This window comes from Macrobrachium rosenbergii, chromosome 42 (genome assembly GCF_040412425.1).
Source record: "Macrobrachium rosenbergii isolate ZJJX-2024 chromosome 42, ASM4041242v1, whole genome shotgun sequence".
NCBI lineage: Eukaryota > Metazoa > Arthropoda > Malacostraca > Decapoda > Palaemonidae > Macrobrachium > Macrobrachium rosenbergii.
In genome coordinates, this window is record NC_089782.1 from 46,567,852 (window position 1) to 46,586,966 (window position 19,115).

A 19,115-nucleotide genomic window follows, 5' to 3' on the forward strand; every position below is an offset into this window, starting at 1 on the left:
GAAGGGGAGGATGGGGTGGCAAATCTGTACAAGATCTGCTAATCAATAATGTTTTTGTTTTACTGGAGTTCAGCCTCTACCCCATTCCCTGATCTGGTCTATGTCCCGATTGAGGCTGAGGGCAGCTTCATTTCTCATAAGTGGAGACTTTACTACATCCACAAGTGTTACATCATCGGCATACTGAACAATCTTGTTTTCCAGGCCAACAACCAAATTGCTTGTACTGTATACACTAAAAATAACAGTGGACCACGAACACTGCCCTGTGGAACTCCAAACACAATAGGTCTTGGTTCACTGAAGATCCCACCCACAGCAACTCACTGCTGCCTATCTGTAAAGAAATCTTGAAGTAATCCTAAAACATATCCACCCACTCCAGTGTTCTGAAGTTTACAAATAAGTGCCTTGTGATTTACTAAATCGAAAGCAGCACTACAATCTATTTGAATTACTCTGCACTCATAATCCTTATCAAGGTTCTCTTGCAAATGGCATGTCACGTCTAGAAGAGCATATTGACTATCAGCTAACAATCCTTTAAATTCCACATACTTATATAGTGGCTTAAAAATAAGTTTTTCAGCAACTCTGAAGAGCACATGGAGAATAGAGATTGACCTGTAGTTACTGCAGTCTGCAGATAAGCCACTCTTTGGAACAGGCACTTTATTACTGAGCTTGCACTCATCCACAAAGCTACCATGTCAACATAAAAATCTATGAAATCTAGTAATCTTGGGAGACAACACGCTAGAAACTTTCTTAAAAAATAAAGGGAAGAAACCCTCAGGATCTTCTCCACCCTAGCTATCAAGATTATCCAGAATTTTCTTAACATCCCTGGAGTGAAATGCAAATTTTGTAAGAGTAGGTCCAGGATTATTTTTTTTTTTTGGAAAAAAAATCAAGCATCAACACAGTGAAATGAACTAAATTTCTCAGAGAGAGAGAGAGAGAGAGAGAGAGAGAGAGAGAGAGAGAGAGAGAGAGAGAGAGAGAGAGCTACCTACACCTGGATGATCTATAATACCAGCCACACCAGGAGGGGGAGTACCACTAACACCCACCCCCAACCACCTAGAAGATTACAATGCATCCAGAACCAATTCCGTCATCAACCCCTGACCAACCTAAATGCAGCTCACTAACTAACCTGTCAACTGTACACCCCCCAACCCCTGTCTGGTATATATACCCTAGTAACTTGCATGTCAATAATAATAATAAAAAATAATAGTAATATTAATAATAATAATAATCTGGGTACTCATCATCCAGCCCCTTTATTGTTTGTTTTGTCTGAACTTTGGAGCTGAGAGAAGGGACATCACTATAGGAGTAATGGGTTAGTATGGAGAAAAAATTTTGTTTTAAAAAACTCTTGTTGGATTCATCACTACTTAGGTGATGAATCCAGCTACTTAGGTGAGGGAACTCAGTTGATGAATGCCTTGGAGTGATCATTAACCTCATCCCTTTCAGGTTATTTTGCAAAAATGTGTACAATTTATTTTTTGTTGTTCTGTATATGTAGTGATAATTTTTGTTGAAAAGTCATTGAAGCTTATTAAACTTTGAAATATGTCATTTACATTCCCAAGTTAACTCACAAGTCATAGATTACACTAGTTAACTATATTTTTAAATCATGCAATATTATAAAGAACTGCTTTGGATATTAGAAAGATAAAAAGAAGAAAATAAAATTAAGATTCATGCAACACTCAAAATTAGTAACTTCTCTATGCTTTGAAAGTCATGAGCTTGGAGAGAGAATCTCACAAGAGCAGTGTCTGACGCTGGAAGTTCAAGAAGTAACAGGGCACATCCCTACCTATTAACAAAAATGCATACTACACGCTTCCTACAGGGAGAGGAAATACAGAAAATGGGAAGTCATCAAAGAACAAGTAAAATCAGGAAGATGGAAATAAGTAGGAATACTTTATGAGCATAAACAAGTATTCTTGTGATTGTAAGAAGAATACATGGTAGTTAATCACATATATACTCGGGATACCCAGGGAAGGGGTTAATTCTTGAAGAATCCAGGAGAGCTCTCAGCGACTATGACAGGTAAAACCATAACTCTGGTATCTTAAGGACAAGCCTCTTCAGTGAATGCTTTTTTTTACATAGGTGATATCTTAATACAGGAAACAAAACACTTATCATATACGTAAAACACAGAAACTGATGTCTTTTGAAGCCTACGTCTAATATGATGCCATACATGAGTGACTCAGGTGAAAAGATCAGGAAGATGAAGAAGACAAATCTAAATTCTTCCCCTAGTGTATAACTGTGAAGGTAAAGTTGTACCTGCATTTAAAACCATACAGTATTCACAGTCATGTTACACTTGAAAAGCCACAAAAGCAGAAAAAGCTCTAATTTCAAGAACTACAACTCTTACCTAAACTGCTTCCCCATCTGATACATCGCTTGCTCTGAGATGACTTGCCTGAGCCCATACAAGATCATGGTCTTTGAAACTTGTTTCTTAGAATGGCCCAGAGAGAAACAGTCTGAATGAACTGGAACACCAAAGTGCCTGGCATGATATTACTGTTGAACGATATCAGAGAAAAATAGCAAATGGAGCTGCAAAGTAGTCCTGACTACCTGGCATTTAGCTCTTCGTCACAAATCGTAGTCCATGAGTTCAGAAGTCAGGGTCCTTAAATTCTAACAGTCATTTCCAAAAAATTTAAGGAAAAATTTTGAGTGGGACAAGGCTGCAAACAACAACCTAATCCTAGTCCAAAAAGTTTGTGAAGTTAGCTGCCCAGTTTTAAAGATGAAAGTGGCAGTAGACAAACACTCAATAGAGTAAGATCCAGCTATGAGGCCTCTTGTACAAGCTTGTAAATACTTTTCAAAATCACAGTGAGGTACCAGTTAGGTTTAGATAGCCACTGTGGAACCTTAACCCCATAACCCTGAATAAGCATTTCCAGCTCCTTCCTCCCCTACCATTGGTAGCCAACTAAAAATATCCCCCTTGTTTTTAGTTAAACGGCCTGCTTCAGCTTGCGCTGAAAGTAAATTCCCACACGTAAAGACCAAGAGTTTGTATACGTGTAGGAACAATAAGCATTTCCAGCTCCACTAAAGAACTCTCATCTAATCCACAAGGCTCAAAGACTTGAAAAAGGGCTGTCCTATAGTCTTTAGAGGCTGATTCTGACAGCTAACTCTATCAAAAGGAAAAAGTCTCCAGGCATGAAGCTGTGACAAGTCATGGAGTTACATGAACACAGAGGCCTCAAAAGACTCACGAGTCCATCAGAGAACACACCTTCAATAAAAAAAAAATCATGGCACTTTACTATACTCTCAATCTGACTCATGGTGATATTATTCACCTCAACTTCAGAATGATAAGAAGCTTTCCTTTCATGGGAGTTCTCACTTCACCAGCCTTGAACAACTATTTAGCATTCTCTCTGTCTACCCTAACAGAATGCCTCAAAATGATTAAAAGTTATGTGATTAAAAGTATGGTTTACACTACAAGTGAAAAAATCTACATTTTTCAAATTCCTTGTTTAATACTGTAATGGCATAAACTCAGTTACCTTCAGTGACAGTCTAATTTTCTCCATAGACCAGTGTGATGGGAAGATATACCCTTGATATGTTACATCCTCTTCTTTTTCGTCTTCAACTTGAGCTACAATATCCAAAAGCCCAGGGGCATTTTGCAAGCTTGAAACATATTCATGTGCTGAAATATGAAAAAAAATATGCTGTATATAATAAAACAAAACACTCAATATCCATAAGAATATTCAGCAATAATTATTTACAGTGCCAAAAACCAATTGCTATAAAAAACGGAAAGCAAAATTTATCACAATAGCTTGTAAAAAATGGGAAATAAAAAAAAAAAAAGAATTCTCATACCTGAAGCTTAATAACATTTCTTCAAAGAGCATAAAATCTCCAGCAATCAAAATGAAATATCTATAACACTTCACAAAACTTGAACCAAAACTAAATACAGTACAGTAGTAGGGATTTGATATATATATAATTTTCCTTTATAAACATGATAACCTTCACTCTTCAACAGGGCTGATGTACTTTGTACGGGGTTCCTTAGGATTAAAGTTATTCCAAATCAAACGAAACATAAAGTTACTTACTTGTGTAAGCTTCAACTTCCAACTGACGTGCTTTATCCCGATTGTCAATGTCATTGGTGATGAGTACTACATTCTGATTGTTCATTCTAAAGTGGTGCTTGTACCACCACGCGGCTATACGTATTGCTCGATCATTTCTATCATTGACTGATTCCTTCTCCTCCCTTTCTACGTAACAATCACTGAAAAATGTCAAGAATCTTAATTTAAGTATTTGCACATCTACATGGTTAACAAACACTGCATAAACCATGGTCTTTTCCCAGACATTACAATATATGGTACAATTGCACAAAAAATCTGCAAGTCTAAACTCGATTTTATTCCGAAAATATGAGAATACAATCTGAAAGTCACTTTTTATATGCTTTGCTTCATAACTGTTTAAATATTGTAGTTCTTATGAACTGAAAGGATGGTCGTATGGTAGTTTGGGGCCCACCAAGGCTGTACAGTGCCATGAACACATATAAACACAAAAAATATGAATATGGTACATATAAAATCCTGATTTTACTAAAAAATTCATATTCTTTTAAAATGGGATATGGACATCCATATCACCCTAATTCTCTTGAATGTAAACTGCAGACTGTTGGAGAACCACTCTTTACATTTTGTTACTGGTGATAAGTAAGCAAAAGTGTAGCTGGTTAGTAATCACTATTATTACAACACTGGGTAAATCAGCATCTCCTTTCTAGACTAACAAGGCAGTCCCTAGAGACCAATTCAATGAGAAGTGACAGCTGGAGTTGATTATGCCAAAGAAGGTGAACCACTTGGTGCAAAGGGAACAAAAAAGTATATAAAGTAAAAGGCATAGTGAAAACCAATGCCACAGTGGACCAAAGGAACACTGCAAAGAACCCTCACAGGGGTAATTCTCCAATGAGGATGGTATAGTTAATGGGTGACACTACAGGGAGAGGGAAAACTCATACATAACTTGCAGAATTTATAATTTTTCTGTCCCCCAAACCAAGCAAAATTGCTCTCTAACTGACCAAAGGGATGGAGGATGGGAATTCAACGTAGAGCAGTGATTTGTACAAAAAAGAATATGGATTACTTAAAAAATTTTGGATCACTCCTATAATGGCCCATCACTGCTTCAACCAAAACAGTAACTAAGGAAATGAGCAGAGGTGACAATAATGCTTTGACTCTTAAAAATTAATTAGTTGTAATGTAATCATATTTGTATTTGTGTAAAGGCAATTTGAATAGGGGTACTTCAAGAAGTTATGCATAGTATGGCCCACTGTAGCTGTATTCAATGAAACAAAAAAGTATTCAAGGCTTGATTCCTCACGGGGCAAGAAGAGCAATAAATTGACACTGAACACTTGGGTTAGCATTAGGACAATGAAGATGAGACAAACTGATTAATTAATCACGCATCATGGGAACATCTGTCATGCTGTCACCAAAGAATCTAACGTAAATGTGCCAATGGATTTATTGGTGACATCCCTTTGGTGGAAGACAAAGATGATCATACTGTAATGTACTCCCATTCCACCAACTAAACTACTTGTTATCACAAGACATGGAATTATTGAAATTTACAAATGGTTTCTCCACCATGATCAGCAAAAGATGGCTATTTTAAGACAATGGGTCTGCACCTTGTGCCATGAGAGCAATACAATATCATTACCTGTGATGTTCATTTGTAAAAACATAAAAATTCTTGGCACGGGTATCCAGGAGATCTCTCAAACGCTTGTAGACTGGAAGAGACCGATGTTTCACTTCAGTAATTACAGTCTGCAGGATTATAACGTTTTTGATGCTGTCATGGGATAAAACATCAATCTGAAATGGAGGGAAAACAACAGAGAAAAATTATATACATCTGGCTAATGTAATATAATGTTAGAAATATCAATAGTACAGTACAAGCAAAGCTTTTAACTGTATTTTCTCTTTGTGGCACATAAAAGTCACACAAATACAATGGGTCAATTACCTTCAGATTTAAATAACCCATAGTACCTACGAGAAGCATGACAAAGACTAATTCATATTATGGAGAACTCATATCCATATAAATTAGAAACCTTTACAGTAGAAGTTTTTTAATTATCTTTAAAGTACTTTTAATAGTGGACACAAGTGCAAGTTAATTGACACTTCTTGATAGTGGATAGTAAACCACCTTCAAAAAGAGGGGTGTCAAATGATTTAGGAAATACAGAAGGAAGAGGTCTCCGCACTGGAAACTAATGATAGAAAGAACAATTAAAACTGGCTGAACCTCAAGTCTGCATCTTCCATAAATTATATGTAAGACTGTGAATCCTGATGTGTACAGCGAGGCCATGACAACATGGCATACAGTAAACCCCCCATATTCGTGGGGGATGCATACCACATCACCCCCCTTGCGAATAGCTAAAATCTACGAATACTTAAAACCCCTCTAAAAACACTTAGAACTGCCCATTTTGATAGTTTAAACACAAGAAAAACCCTCTAAAAATACTTATACCTGAGTATTTTAATAGTTTTATCACAAAAAGTGCATTTAATCATGAAAATGATAAGAAAATAAAGTAATCAGTGAATATTTCTCAGTGAAAAACACCACAAATGGGTGAATTTTCCGTGAATAAAGGGTAGATACGTTCCACACAGAAATCCGCGAATACGTGAGTCCACGAATCGTGAGAACGCGAATACGGGGCGTTTACTGTATATCCAAGAACTCAATGAGTAGACACAGCCAGTGGAAAACCCAGAAATGGTTCAAAAGATGAGAGGTAGAGTAGAGCCCCGGTCCTCGACGCTAATCTGTTCAAGAAGAAGAGTCGAGATTTGATTTAGTCGAATTCCGAATCAATTTCTCCCATAAGAAATAACTGAAAATGGGTTAACCAGTTCCTGACCACCAGTCATTACCCCAACCTTGCCTTTTTATACAAAACATTACACAAATTACAATTAAATAGTTCAGAGTTGAATAACTTAGTGTATGAGAAGCACTTTTTACATTTTTAAATGCATACTGTATCAAAAAAATTGGCCTACGACCAATGCGGCCGTATTACCGATGGTAGACACAGCAGGGGCTAGGTTAGGTAGCCTACAGGCACTACCAGAATGAACTGTAATGGGTACACACAAAAACTGTTGTTTATAATAATAACATTGAAAACAAGCCTGATTATTACAGTAAATCAATAATACAGTACTAAAAATAAGCCAAATTACTGTATGTCTGTTATCATAAAATTTAGAAAGATTTCCTAAGTTACATCAGCAGTTGGCAGCTTGTGGCATGAGCAGATGTAAACAAACCAAAGCGCCATCCTGGTGGCGTACAGGCAGTCCCCGGTTAACAGCGGGCTCGGTTAACAGTGATTTGGTTTTATGGGGCTTGTCTAGTGACGAAAATCACCGATTTTCGGCACTGAAAATCTCAGATTTCCGCTTATCGGCGCCGATAATTGGGTATTGGTGCTGATACATACCTAACAGAGGCACCGATAACCGAAAATCGGCACTTTTTGGCGCCGATAACCCACAAAAATTGCCGAAAAAGCGCCGAAATTGCCAATTTTCGGTTATCATCACACCCTCAGAAACAGAACCCCGCTGATAACCGGGGACTGCCTGTATCATGGTACTAATTACATAAACGTTGTTTATGTTCAGTATTTATGGTAAATTTCATACAAAGTCTACTGGAATAGTGTACAGAATCACTGTAAAACATCTTTCAATAAGTTCTATTGTAGTTCTTACTGTCTTTTTCTTCTGCTTGTCAGCAACGCCTGTCTTGGGACCCATGATTAGAGGAAAATGCAGTGCAGAAAGCCAAAAATAATGATGATATACCTGTACAAGCGTGTACTTCTCTAAACAACAGCAGTAGCTTGTGTGGGCTTTAAACGCCTTTTAAATACATGTGGGAAGAACACCAACAACAACGCCAACTAGCGGCAGCTGACCGAAACACTTTTGTTTACAAACATCATATGATTCATCGGGTCGGATTCTGGTTTGTTGTTCGACCTCCAACGCAAAATTTACTCACATTTTGCGTCAAAATCCGATTATGTCGAGTTCTGGTACGGTCAAGGACCAGGGTTCTACTGTAGAGGCATCCGGATTATCACTGATCAGTTCTGGGAAAGCCAGTGCATCAAGAGAGTTCAGTTTTTCATATAGCCTTTAGGAAAACAATTACTGTACATCAAACTCTACTTATATCATCCCAAGCTTACATTGCTTTTCAAATATATTCATCAAAAAATTTGTTCTGGGTTACAGTGGATGTTCCGAGGTTACGTTGTTTCAGTCTTACGTAACGGAAGAATATTTGTACATTTTTAGAGGAAATTCTACAAGATCATGCAAGGTACACTAAATCAATTGGGATAACCAAAGGATTAAACGTAAGGCTTTCATCACTATATTTCTCATTTTTAGCAATTTTTTGATACGTGTTCCGGTTTACGTTGTTTTCCGGATTACATCACACTTCAGCAAAGGAACCCCTGACATAACCTGGGGGGACTGCCTGTAGTAATCACGGTAGTTTTACAGTCTCAGCTAGATGTCTAGAGAGCGAGGGCAACTAAGGTCACACAACCAACTGCCACTAATAAAAAGTGCTGGAACTAATACCTAGTTAACCACCTAATCATTAGGGGGAACTAGTGCCAATCAGCCATTATTAAGGACTGCAAAATCACCATGGGTTAAAAAACATTTGATGAAACACCACCCTCCCATAAATACCATAACTTAAGCAGAGGCCCAGTGTCACCATCACAGCAAAAACTAAAATTAATTTCAAAATATTTTGTTTCATTACACTGAAATAAGATGCATGCAAATACCACAAAAGACTTACCTGATGAAGTGCTACATTTGTATCAACAATGAGATGATGAGGCTCTGTCACAAGAGTGCTGTCACTGGTAGTTAGCATCTCCAAAGGCCTTTTGTCTCCCTCACAAGCGCCACATCCATCAAGGCCACACCAAACATCATCTCGGAGATAGTGCTCCCGTACAATCTAGAACAGAATGTATGAAACATTACTGTATACTGTAGTCTAGAATATCAATGTTGCAACAACTATAAAATATAAGCACAAATTATTAAAATAGTAAAATAAACCTCTTGCATCTAAAGGTACAGCACAAGCTACAAAAATATGATAAATATTCCCTTAAACCAATGTTTCCCAAACTTTTTTAGTAACAAACCTGTCATGACCCCGACATTTATAAGTCTTCTAAAAAGTTTAGCCCCGTTCCGGCAAGCTGAATGCAGCGCATACAGTTGTTAGACCCTCCATGACCCCCAGAAAAGGGTTCATGACCCCTTTGGGGGTCATATCCCCCAGTTTGGGAACCCCTGCCTTAACCTTTGTATGTACTGTATTCACTCATTTTCAAGTGCACCTATCATTCCACAACAAAAATCTGTTTCAATTAACCAATAAATTATGATGGGTACTGCCCCTTGGTAAATGACCAAAAGTGGAATTATATGTGTCAAAAATTTCCTTTTTACTCAATTGTGATTCTAATCACGAAAAAGCCTAGGCTACTCTCAACATAACCTTGCACATCTAACTAGCAAGGAAGCAACCCGTCTCCTCCGACTGTCTCTTGGAGAGGATTAGCGTGACTCAATCACAGGATTCAATAGCTTCATTCGTTATTTATGGAGAACGTAATGCAAAGCACAGCGAGTGGTTAAATTCAAATTCCACAGATCACCATGGCCAGTCTGCTCTTGAGTTCTGTGCATCCTCCAATTTTGTCTAGCTAAATGAGGAACCCAAGCATATTTCTGGTAATAGATTAGACCTCATATTCACAGATGTTCCAACTATTATCAAGTCCAAGGTCTGCAAATGAACAGGCACTTATGATCATTGCACCATTTAGATGGACATATATGTCATCAGTATATACCTAATGCCACCAATGGAAAAATTGTCTGGCTGAAATCTAGAGCCAATTGGGATCATATTATTGAAGTTTGTCAGGGACCTCATAATTCAGATGCTACATCAGATCCTGATCCCAAGCAGTTAAATGAAATGCTGATGGCTATTTTAATAAGGTATGTCCCTAGAAAGGTCATCAAATTAAGGACAAATGACCAACCACTGTTTGATGATACAGTACATGTAGATGACCTTACCACAAAAAATAGACCAAAACTCAACATGGGGACAAAATCATTCAAATAAAAAGTACACCATTTTTGTTGAGTCTCGCCAGGTTGCAAATGGAAATTACCATACACAGAGAAATTACAATAATTTCTTGAAGAAGAAACTTGAAATAATTAATCAGCCTCATCTATGGTGAACCAATCTGGCATCATCCATCATTGAGTCAGGCTCGTCCTCCATTCCACTACTACTAACAGATGATGGTAGATTGGTTACTGGCCCTCAGCAAGAGGCTGAACTGCTTCATCGAGCTTTTGAAGCTAAGCAATCAGCTGAGGATGTCCCTCTCCCTGATACTTGTCATCCTGAACCTATTCTTACAAAATTTGCACTTTGCTCAAAGAATGTTAAGAAAAATCTTGATACTGTACAGTAATCTTGATAGCTGGGGTGGAGGAGATCCTGATAGTTTCTCCCCTTTAGTAATACAGTGGCTGTTCCAAAGAGTGGCATATCTGCAGACTGCAGTAACTACAGAAACATTTCTATTCTCCCTGTGCTCTCCAAAGTCACAGCAAAACTAATTTTTAAGCCAGTATACTGTACTGTATATGTATGAGGAATCTAAAGGATTGTTAACTGATAGTCAATATGCATACAGAAAGCAATTAGGTACCTGAGATGCCCTTTTAAACTGGACATGCCATTTACAAGAGAACCTTGATAATGGTTTTGAGTGCAGAGCAATTCAAAATGACATTTTTATGATAAAATAAAACTTTATATATACTTACCAAGTAATCACATAGCTATTGGTTCCCTAACCTACGGCAGCTTAGAAATTCAAAATTACCACAGTGTGTAGGTGACAATGGCCCGCCACCATCTGGGACTCAAGGAAACAAACGAGCGGACAGCTCAATTCGTTTTATGCTCTTATGTTCATGCAAGGGGAGGAGGGAGGGCTCCGATCATGTAGTTACTTAGTAAGTATATATTTTATCATAAAAATGTCATTTTTATATAAGTAACTTACCAAGTAATTACATAGCTGATTCCACATTGTAAGGTGGTGGGAAAGAGCACGGACATATTCTATTCCAAAACATTAAGTAAGTAGTGAGTTTGAACTAGAAAGATCGCTAACATTGAATAAATGTTTGTTGTTTCCTCACCTGTTGAGAGAGTTGCTGCAGGAAGGTACTGCCTCTGGTCAGCGCTTCTCTCAACTTGTAGTGGACGTGGCAGTATAGCTAAGGGTCACCACTACATTAGTGGGAAACTTTGCAGCGGAGGAAGTACACCGTATGCTGACAAAGTTTTTAAAAGATGCCTTTGTCCTGGGTGAAGACCAGAATGAAAAATGAAAACACTGTCACCTACACCCCAGAATAAAACCAAAAAACCCAACCATTATCAAAGATAGAGTACGAACTGGTGGGTACTCCAAGTACAATGTACCCCCAGGCTTCCCAATGACTCAAAACCTTAAGTCAAGGCGAGTGAATATCAAAGGAACAGATAGATTCCTCATGCTTCCTCTCCCAGCACCATGCCAGCCACGGATAAAGGTCCTAAAGTCCTACAATTTTCAAATACAGTTTCTATGGCCTTGAGGTAGTGTGAGGTGAATATGGACTTGCATCTCCAGAACGTCGACTCTAGGATTTAAGAAAGAGGCAAGTTGTGTTTAAAAGTGAGGGAAGTTGCTACTGCCCTAATTTCGTGAGTCTTAACCTCAAGTAGAGGAAAAGCTTCTTCCTGGATCTGAGAGTGGGCTTCTAATATTAATTCTCTCAGAAAAAAGGATATGGCATTTTTGGAGAGCAGGCAAACTGGGTTTTTAACAGAGCACCAGAGGTTGCTCGAAGGTCCTCTAATCTTTTCCGTCCTCTGAGGAACCTCACTGGGCAGAGGAGTCTTTCTTCTTCCTCAAGCCCTAAGATATCCATAAGGTTCTTGATGACGAAGGACCTAAGCCAGGGTTTAGAAGGGTCCTTGTTCTTTGCGAGGAAACCAAGAGAAAGAGAGCAGACTGCATCCTCTTGTGCAAAGCCTATTCTCTTGTCTATTGCTTGTAACTCGCTAATACGTTTGGCAGTAGCGAGAGCCGTTAAAAAGAGAGTCTTTTTCGTGAGATTCCTGAGGGAAACAGAAGGAAGAGGTTCAAATTGAGGACCTGAGAGCCACTTCAGTACAATGTCGAAGTTCCAAGAGACGTTGGAAGAACTATCTTTCTTGGACGTATTGAAGGATTTGATCAGGTCACTGATATCTTGATTAGAAGAGAGGTCCATTCCTCTGTGCTTAAAAACTGAGCTGAGCATCGACCTATACCCTCTGATGGTAGAGGTCGATAGCTTCCTGATGGACTTTAGGAATATCAAAAAGTCGGTTATTTGGCTTATAGATGTCTCAGAAGAAGAGACGTTATGGTGGCTGCACCACCTTCTGAAGACTGTCCATTTTGATTGGTAGAGCTCTGTAGAAGAAGCTCGTCTGCATTTCACAAATGCCTCTGCAGCTTGTCTCGAAAACCCTTTTGCTTTGATAAGGCACTTGACAGTCTGAAGCCTGTCAGGGCCAGAGCGGATAATCCTTGGTGGAATCTGAGGAAGTGGGGTTGTCTGAGCAGAGACCGTTTTTGAGGAAGAAGTCTTGGGTAGTCTTACCAGGAATCGAATCAAGTCTGGAAGCCATTCCTTGTTTGGCCAAAATAGGGCTACAAGGATGTTCTGATGCGTTGACAGCTTGTTGATTACTTCCTGATCATTCCGAAAGGAGGGAAGGCGTATACATCTAAGTTTGTCCAGTTCAAAAGCATGGCGCCCGTGCTCCATGCTTGAGGATCTGGGACCGGAGAACAAAAGAGGGGCAGACAGTGGTTTCTTGATGTTGTGAAAAGAACCACTGTGGGTTTGCCCCACAGTTTCCAAAGCTTGTCGCAGACTACTGGATTTAAGGTCCATTCGGTTGGAAGGACCTCTTAGAAGCGGCTTAATTCGTCCGCAATCACGTTCATCCTCCCTTGACTGAACCAGGTGACAAGAGAGACTTGGTTCTCTTTCACCCACATAAGGAGATCCTTCCCCATTTCGTACAGGGAGAAGGAATGAGTGGCCCCCTATTTGCGAATATATGCAAGAGCTGTGGTGTTGTCCGCGTGTACTACAATCTTCTTGCCGCAGACCAGATCCGAGAAGTATTGAAGGCCCAAGTGAACTGCTCTCAGTTCCTTTATGTTGATGTGAGCATTCTGTTGTTCTGTAGTCCATGTTCCGGAGACTTCCTGACCTACCAGAAGCGTGCCCCAGCCTAGGTCGGAGGCATCTGAATAAAATTGAAGGTCTGGGTGCACTGGGAGATGAGACTTCCCTTCCCAAAGTCTCTCTCTGCAAGACCACCACTGGAGATCCTCTTTGATTTCCGACGTAATCGGGAAGATGAAAGAGTCTGGTTGGGTTTTTCTGCACCAATTCGCTTTGAGGAAAAACTGAAGGGGTCTCATGTACAGTCTGCCTAGATTTACAAACTGCTCTACTGAAGCAAGGGTCCCCAGAAGACTCATCCACTGCACTGCCGAGCAGGAAGGAAGAGCAAGGAACTGACTGATGCTCCAACCATCCAAAAGGGATGGGTGAATAGATGGTTCAAACTAAATGATCCTAATAATTTTTTACTTTACACACTATCGCCCTCCCGCCTGACATGGGAAATACAGCTATCCTAACAGAGAGGTAAGATTCATTTAAAAGATTCAGAATGTTGGAGTGGGTGGATATGTTTTAGGATTACTTCAAGATTTCCTTATAAGTAGGCATCAGCAAGTTACTGTTGATGGGATCTTCAGCAAACAAAGACCTATTGTGCCTGGAGTTCCACAAGGTAGTGTTCTTGGTCCACTGTTATTTTTAGTGTACATAAGTGATATGGTTGTTAGCCTGGAAAACAAGACTGTTCAGTAAGCTGATGATGCAACACTTGTAGGTGTAGTATAGCCTCCACTTATGAGAAATGAAGCTGCCCTCAGCCTTAATCGGGACATGGACCAGATCAGTGAATGGTGTAGTCGGTGGAATATAAGGCTGAACTCCAGTAAAATTAAAACACTATTGATTAGCATATCTCGTACAGATTTTCAACTCCATCCTCCCCTTCAGATGGATGGAACTCTGCTGAATGAGTCTGAATCTTCAACTACTCTAGGTGTAACTTTTGACTATCATCTTACTAATAAAAGATGATGAAGTTACAATTATTTGTTCATAAAGCCTCATACATTTTTAACACTGATAAAATCAGTGCAGCCTGTTTTAGGTCATTTGTTCTTCCTGTACAGAATACTGTTCTCTGGTGTGGATGTCTGCTTCTGCCATAGGTTTATCTCTTTTAGATAGAGTGGTTCATGGTGGTAGGTTTCTGTTTCCTAATATTAGCAGTTATGACTTGGACCATCGACTGATGGTCTCATTTGGTAATTTTTTATAAGTTGTATTTTAAAAAAAATTTTGCAATTGATCCCTGATCCCCTTTTCCTGCCGAGAGCAACCAGTTTCACTGAACAACAGCACCAATATGCAGTAAATATGCCTCACTCTTGAACTTCTCAGTTCCAGAGGTCCTTTATTTCTAACATCATTGGACTGTAGAACAGCCTACCAGAGGATATCATGAAACTGGAACTTCAGGAGTTCAAGCGAAGGTGCACTGCACTACTACAATAATGCAATTCTCCTTGTAGGCTATTTTAATAATTTACTTACATTTTTATTTACTTGTTAATTTATCTATTTTTCTGATATCTGATCTCCTTTTCTGTATTTCCCCTTACCTTCTGTTACTTTTTTCAAATAAATACCATATTCTTCAAAAGCTTGTACTTCAAGTCTGCCCCTATGGGCTTATTCCATATGAATAGGGTTCGTCTTCTGAATAATAATAATAATAATAATAATAAAATAGCAAACAACATATTCTTTACATTAAGATAGGGAGGCAATAAATCTTAATTCCAGTACAGTAATTAAAATTAATAAGGAGAGGCATTCATCCATAGAAGGGATTACAGCATAGACTATAGCCTATGGAGGGACTGGGCCTAAGTTATTTTATTATTAATTTTCCATATAAAATTCTTTAAAAAATAACAAATGTAAAGTATTATTTTACTTTATTGAATTTTGGACTTGAAAATATAATTTGCCTATGTTCTAATGTGTGCTTTGAATGTTCCTGACATTTATTTCATTACCAAATGAGTACTTTTGCACAGAGGCTAGTGGACCCACCCTTATATCTTACAATTTGAGGGACCATAATGTGAAAGCTGTGTTTTCTGAAGGGGAAAATCACAAAATGAGAGGTTACTTCCTTCTGGACTTCTGGCGCTTGCCTCAGTGCCGTTAACCCCAATTATCCAGCTTACGGTGCCATTACCTGGCCTTACGGTGCTGTAAGTGCTATTTATTCTTCCCATTATAATTATGATGCTTTGGGTTACAGTGATTTTCAGCACACAGCGCGCCTCAGGGGACGAAACCCCTGCCGTAAACCGGGGACTGCCTGTACAAGGGTGTTAAGCCCATTGATAGTTCTCATTCAGAGGTATTTTATGGAATGTTTTTATACTAATATCATGCACTACAGTAAGGATATTGTATTGTGGATTAGGTTAGGTGGTGAATGTCAGAAACATTCAAAGCACACATTAAAACATAAGAAAATTATTTTTTTATAAGACAAAATACGACGGTGATTTAAAGTAAAATATGATAAATGTAAAGGTAACGGCTGCACAAAGATACAGTTTATTAGTATAAGTTTTTGGCTAAACAATATAACAAAGGGTGTATATGTTGCAGTACAGGAGAGATAGTCTGAGATATTTACCATTTTTTTTCTATATTTTTACTTTCCTCCATGAGGGGCTGGCAGTAAACAAGGCGTCCCGGTGAGCTTCTCCTATATAGAGTACCGGCCCCTCGGAGATTTACAAAGAAACATAATATACAGCATAAAAACAATATACGGTTCTCATTATCCCTGTGAGTCTCTTAAATTATCTCCCCTGTACTGCATCAGCCTATTTACCCCTTTTTATACTATTTAATCAAGTTGAGTACATCTTAGTTTAACCAGACCACTGAGCTGATTAACAGCTCTCCTAGAGAGGGCTGGCCTGAAGGATTAGATTTATATTACGTGGCTTAGAACCAACTGGTTACCAGGAGCAACGGGACCTCAGCTTATTGTGGAATCTGAAACACACTATGACAAAATGAATTTCTATCACCAGAAATAAATTCCTCTAATTCTTCATTGGCCGGTAGGAGAGTCGAACACTGGGCCAACAGCACGCTAGCTGAGAGCTCTACCCACCCCTCCAATGAAGAACTAAAAATGGTAAAACTAAGCAAAAGCTCTTCATGGGGTATTACTTTGGAAACTGATTTTTCTTATAGCATTTTGGATGCTTATCAAGAATTTACTGTTAGTTTTTGTTGGTCAACTGTCATTAACCGCAGAAGTTGTATGCTGGCCATCCTGGAACGCTATCGCACATGTGCAGTGTTACAGGGGAGTGTTCGGTAAAAAGTGGAGTTTCCTTCCCCTGGGGGTCCAGGGGGCTCCGCACCCCGGCTAAGTAACACTGTCTGCTAGGTTAGGTTAGGTTAGGATAAGTTGGGTTAGTACAGTTCCTTTTATAATAGGTTACCTTAGCCAATGCCTTCTTAAACATACGGCTCCCTAATGACTTGCACATGCACAGGACCATTCCATAACAACTAAACAACAGTCAGTTCTTTCTCCCAGTGATTTCCCCCACCCAAAACCCCGCGTTCCCAAAGGGTCCCCGTTGGGTGGATATAAGGTTAATGGGCCTAATAATTGACCAATAATAAACAACACCACCTCCTTCATCAGCAATTTCCAAGGTAGGCTAATAGCAGTGCGGAATTTCTGCTTGGAGCCGATTTACCCAAAAAATTATATTTAGGCTACAAACGATATCTTCTTGCAGCCATTTCCTTTACAGTTACCCAAAACTTCACCAAAAGTAATTCGGCCAGCCAGGGGAAAGTCCGGAAGTGCGAATCCCCACATAAACTAGCCTACAGTAGGCCATCATCCTCCACAATAGCCTACAGCTGATAAGCCTAGGCTATTTCCTTATCGTGGCTTCACTCAACCCCTTCACCAATAGGGGTAACAGTACTTATCTAAAAAAACAACATTAATTTCATCGTAAGCTTGCCTAGGCCTTGACTAGCTTTTACAAATGGCCTCGGTCAAATCAGCAATGCTACGTTTGGCCCCAAGCTATCTAGCCTAATTTACTTAGGTTACTTGATCAGATTTATGTAGCTCACCTTAATGATATTTCCTTTCTTGGTTTTCCTATAAAAGATCTTCTGTTTTCTTTCCTGTAAACCCATTTTAACACCAATTTGTACACATTTCACTATCTACGAAATGGCTTTGCACGTTGTTAACCTGTTTGTTTGGTTTGGACTACTACTACTACTATCTCATCCGGTAAACAAATTCTCCTATGCAACGGCTCTCTCTCTCTCTTTCTCTATCTCTCTTTCCAATGTGAATCTTACAATATGTGGTGCAATAACCATTCATCTACATTCTGCATTGCCACAAGATGCACATTTGGTAGAAATTCAAATAGAATGCATCATGTAGTTCGCTTTTATTTGATGGGTAAATGCGAAAATGTATTGTTTGTATATTTAGTGTAGATCATAAATGCAAACAAGATTTTAACACAGTATACATGTACGTATAGTGTAAATCATAAATTTATTAAATATATTAAATATTTTACACGAGTTTGTCTTAAGGCTCTCTAGGAATTAAATTAAAAGGGCTGATTAAGAGAATGGAAATCTATTTCATAATGGCAGTATGGAGGTAAGAAATACTGCGATAATTTTAAATGGTTGAACATTTAAACTTTTGTGACAGGAAGATAACTATCATTAATAAGAAACTGTGCTTAAACGCTAAAAATTAGGCAAACATAAGAGAAAATAAGACGATGAAGGTAGGCTAAATTTCAACTGGAAGTGTTGGTAAAGTAGGATATATTGATAGTAAATTGTGGCTATGACAGGTTTATTAACCACACAGAGACAATTAAGATTACATTTCCGGTAATCCTTCAAGACTTACATCGTGGTTAGATTTTTATTTTAATGTGATTAAACTTGTGTAATTTAATCCATAACTTTGAAGAATGTTGGTGTTACCTCAAATTTTGACACTGAATTCAGCATTGCAAGATATAAATGAAAGATATGATCATGAGTTTTTTCATTAAAAAGCGCAAAATAATTGTAAAAGAACAGTTAATAAATCGTCATAGGAATAAAAAAAATGACGGTAAATTGGGGTTTACTGTTGTTTTATGCCTTCCTTCTTCCTTTTTAAAAATCATACTCCGTCGAACGCACCATATAGGACTAGCATATTTATTCATCATGTACACTCTGATGAACACATGCAGGTCCAGAATATTAGCCGCGCGGCTCACAAGGAAGAGAAAAAATTACGTCAGAAAAGGAAAAGAACAACAAACAGTTTGTAATACATCACAGAAATTAATGGGAATCTCTGCTTAACAAGACAAAAAAAAAAAGAATTAAATAACCGAGCAAAATAAGAGGAAAAATAGAACACTTTAAACCACACCGTAGGAATGCACTTAAACTCAACTTTAAAAACCTTATCACTGGAATAAAAAGAAAGTGATAGTAGGTGTTTTGACATTAAATTGTGTGTTTGATGGAAAAAAGATA

General features: G+C 38.5%; 1 protein-coding gene across 1 annotated transcript in view; it reads right to left on the reverse strand.

The window, feature by feature from the left end:
* LOC136828395 (exosome complex exonuclease RRP44-like) overlaps positions 1–17,846 on the reverse strand; it is a 60,045-nt gene extending 42,199 nt beyond the window's left edge. The window contains exons 1-5 of the mRNA XM_067086419.1: positions 17,676–17,846; positions 9,025–9,189; positions 5,821–5,978; positions 4,158–4,339; positions 3,588–3,736 (exon numbers count right to left, since the gene is read on the reverse strand). Of these exons, the coding sequence (XP_066942520.1) occupies positions 3,588–3,736; positions 4,158–4,339; positions 5,821–5,978; positions 9,025–9,189; positions 17,676–17,741 (720 nt within the window). The 5' untranslated portion in view covers positions 17,742–17,846. The remainder of the gene's footprint in view (positions 1–3,587; positions 3,737–4,157; positions 4,340–5,820; positions 5,979–9,024; positions 9,190–17,675) is intronic.
* Between the last annotated feature and the right edge of the window lie 1,269 nt (positions 17,847–19,115).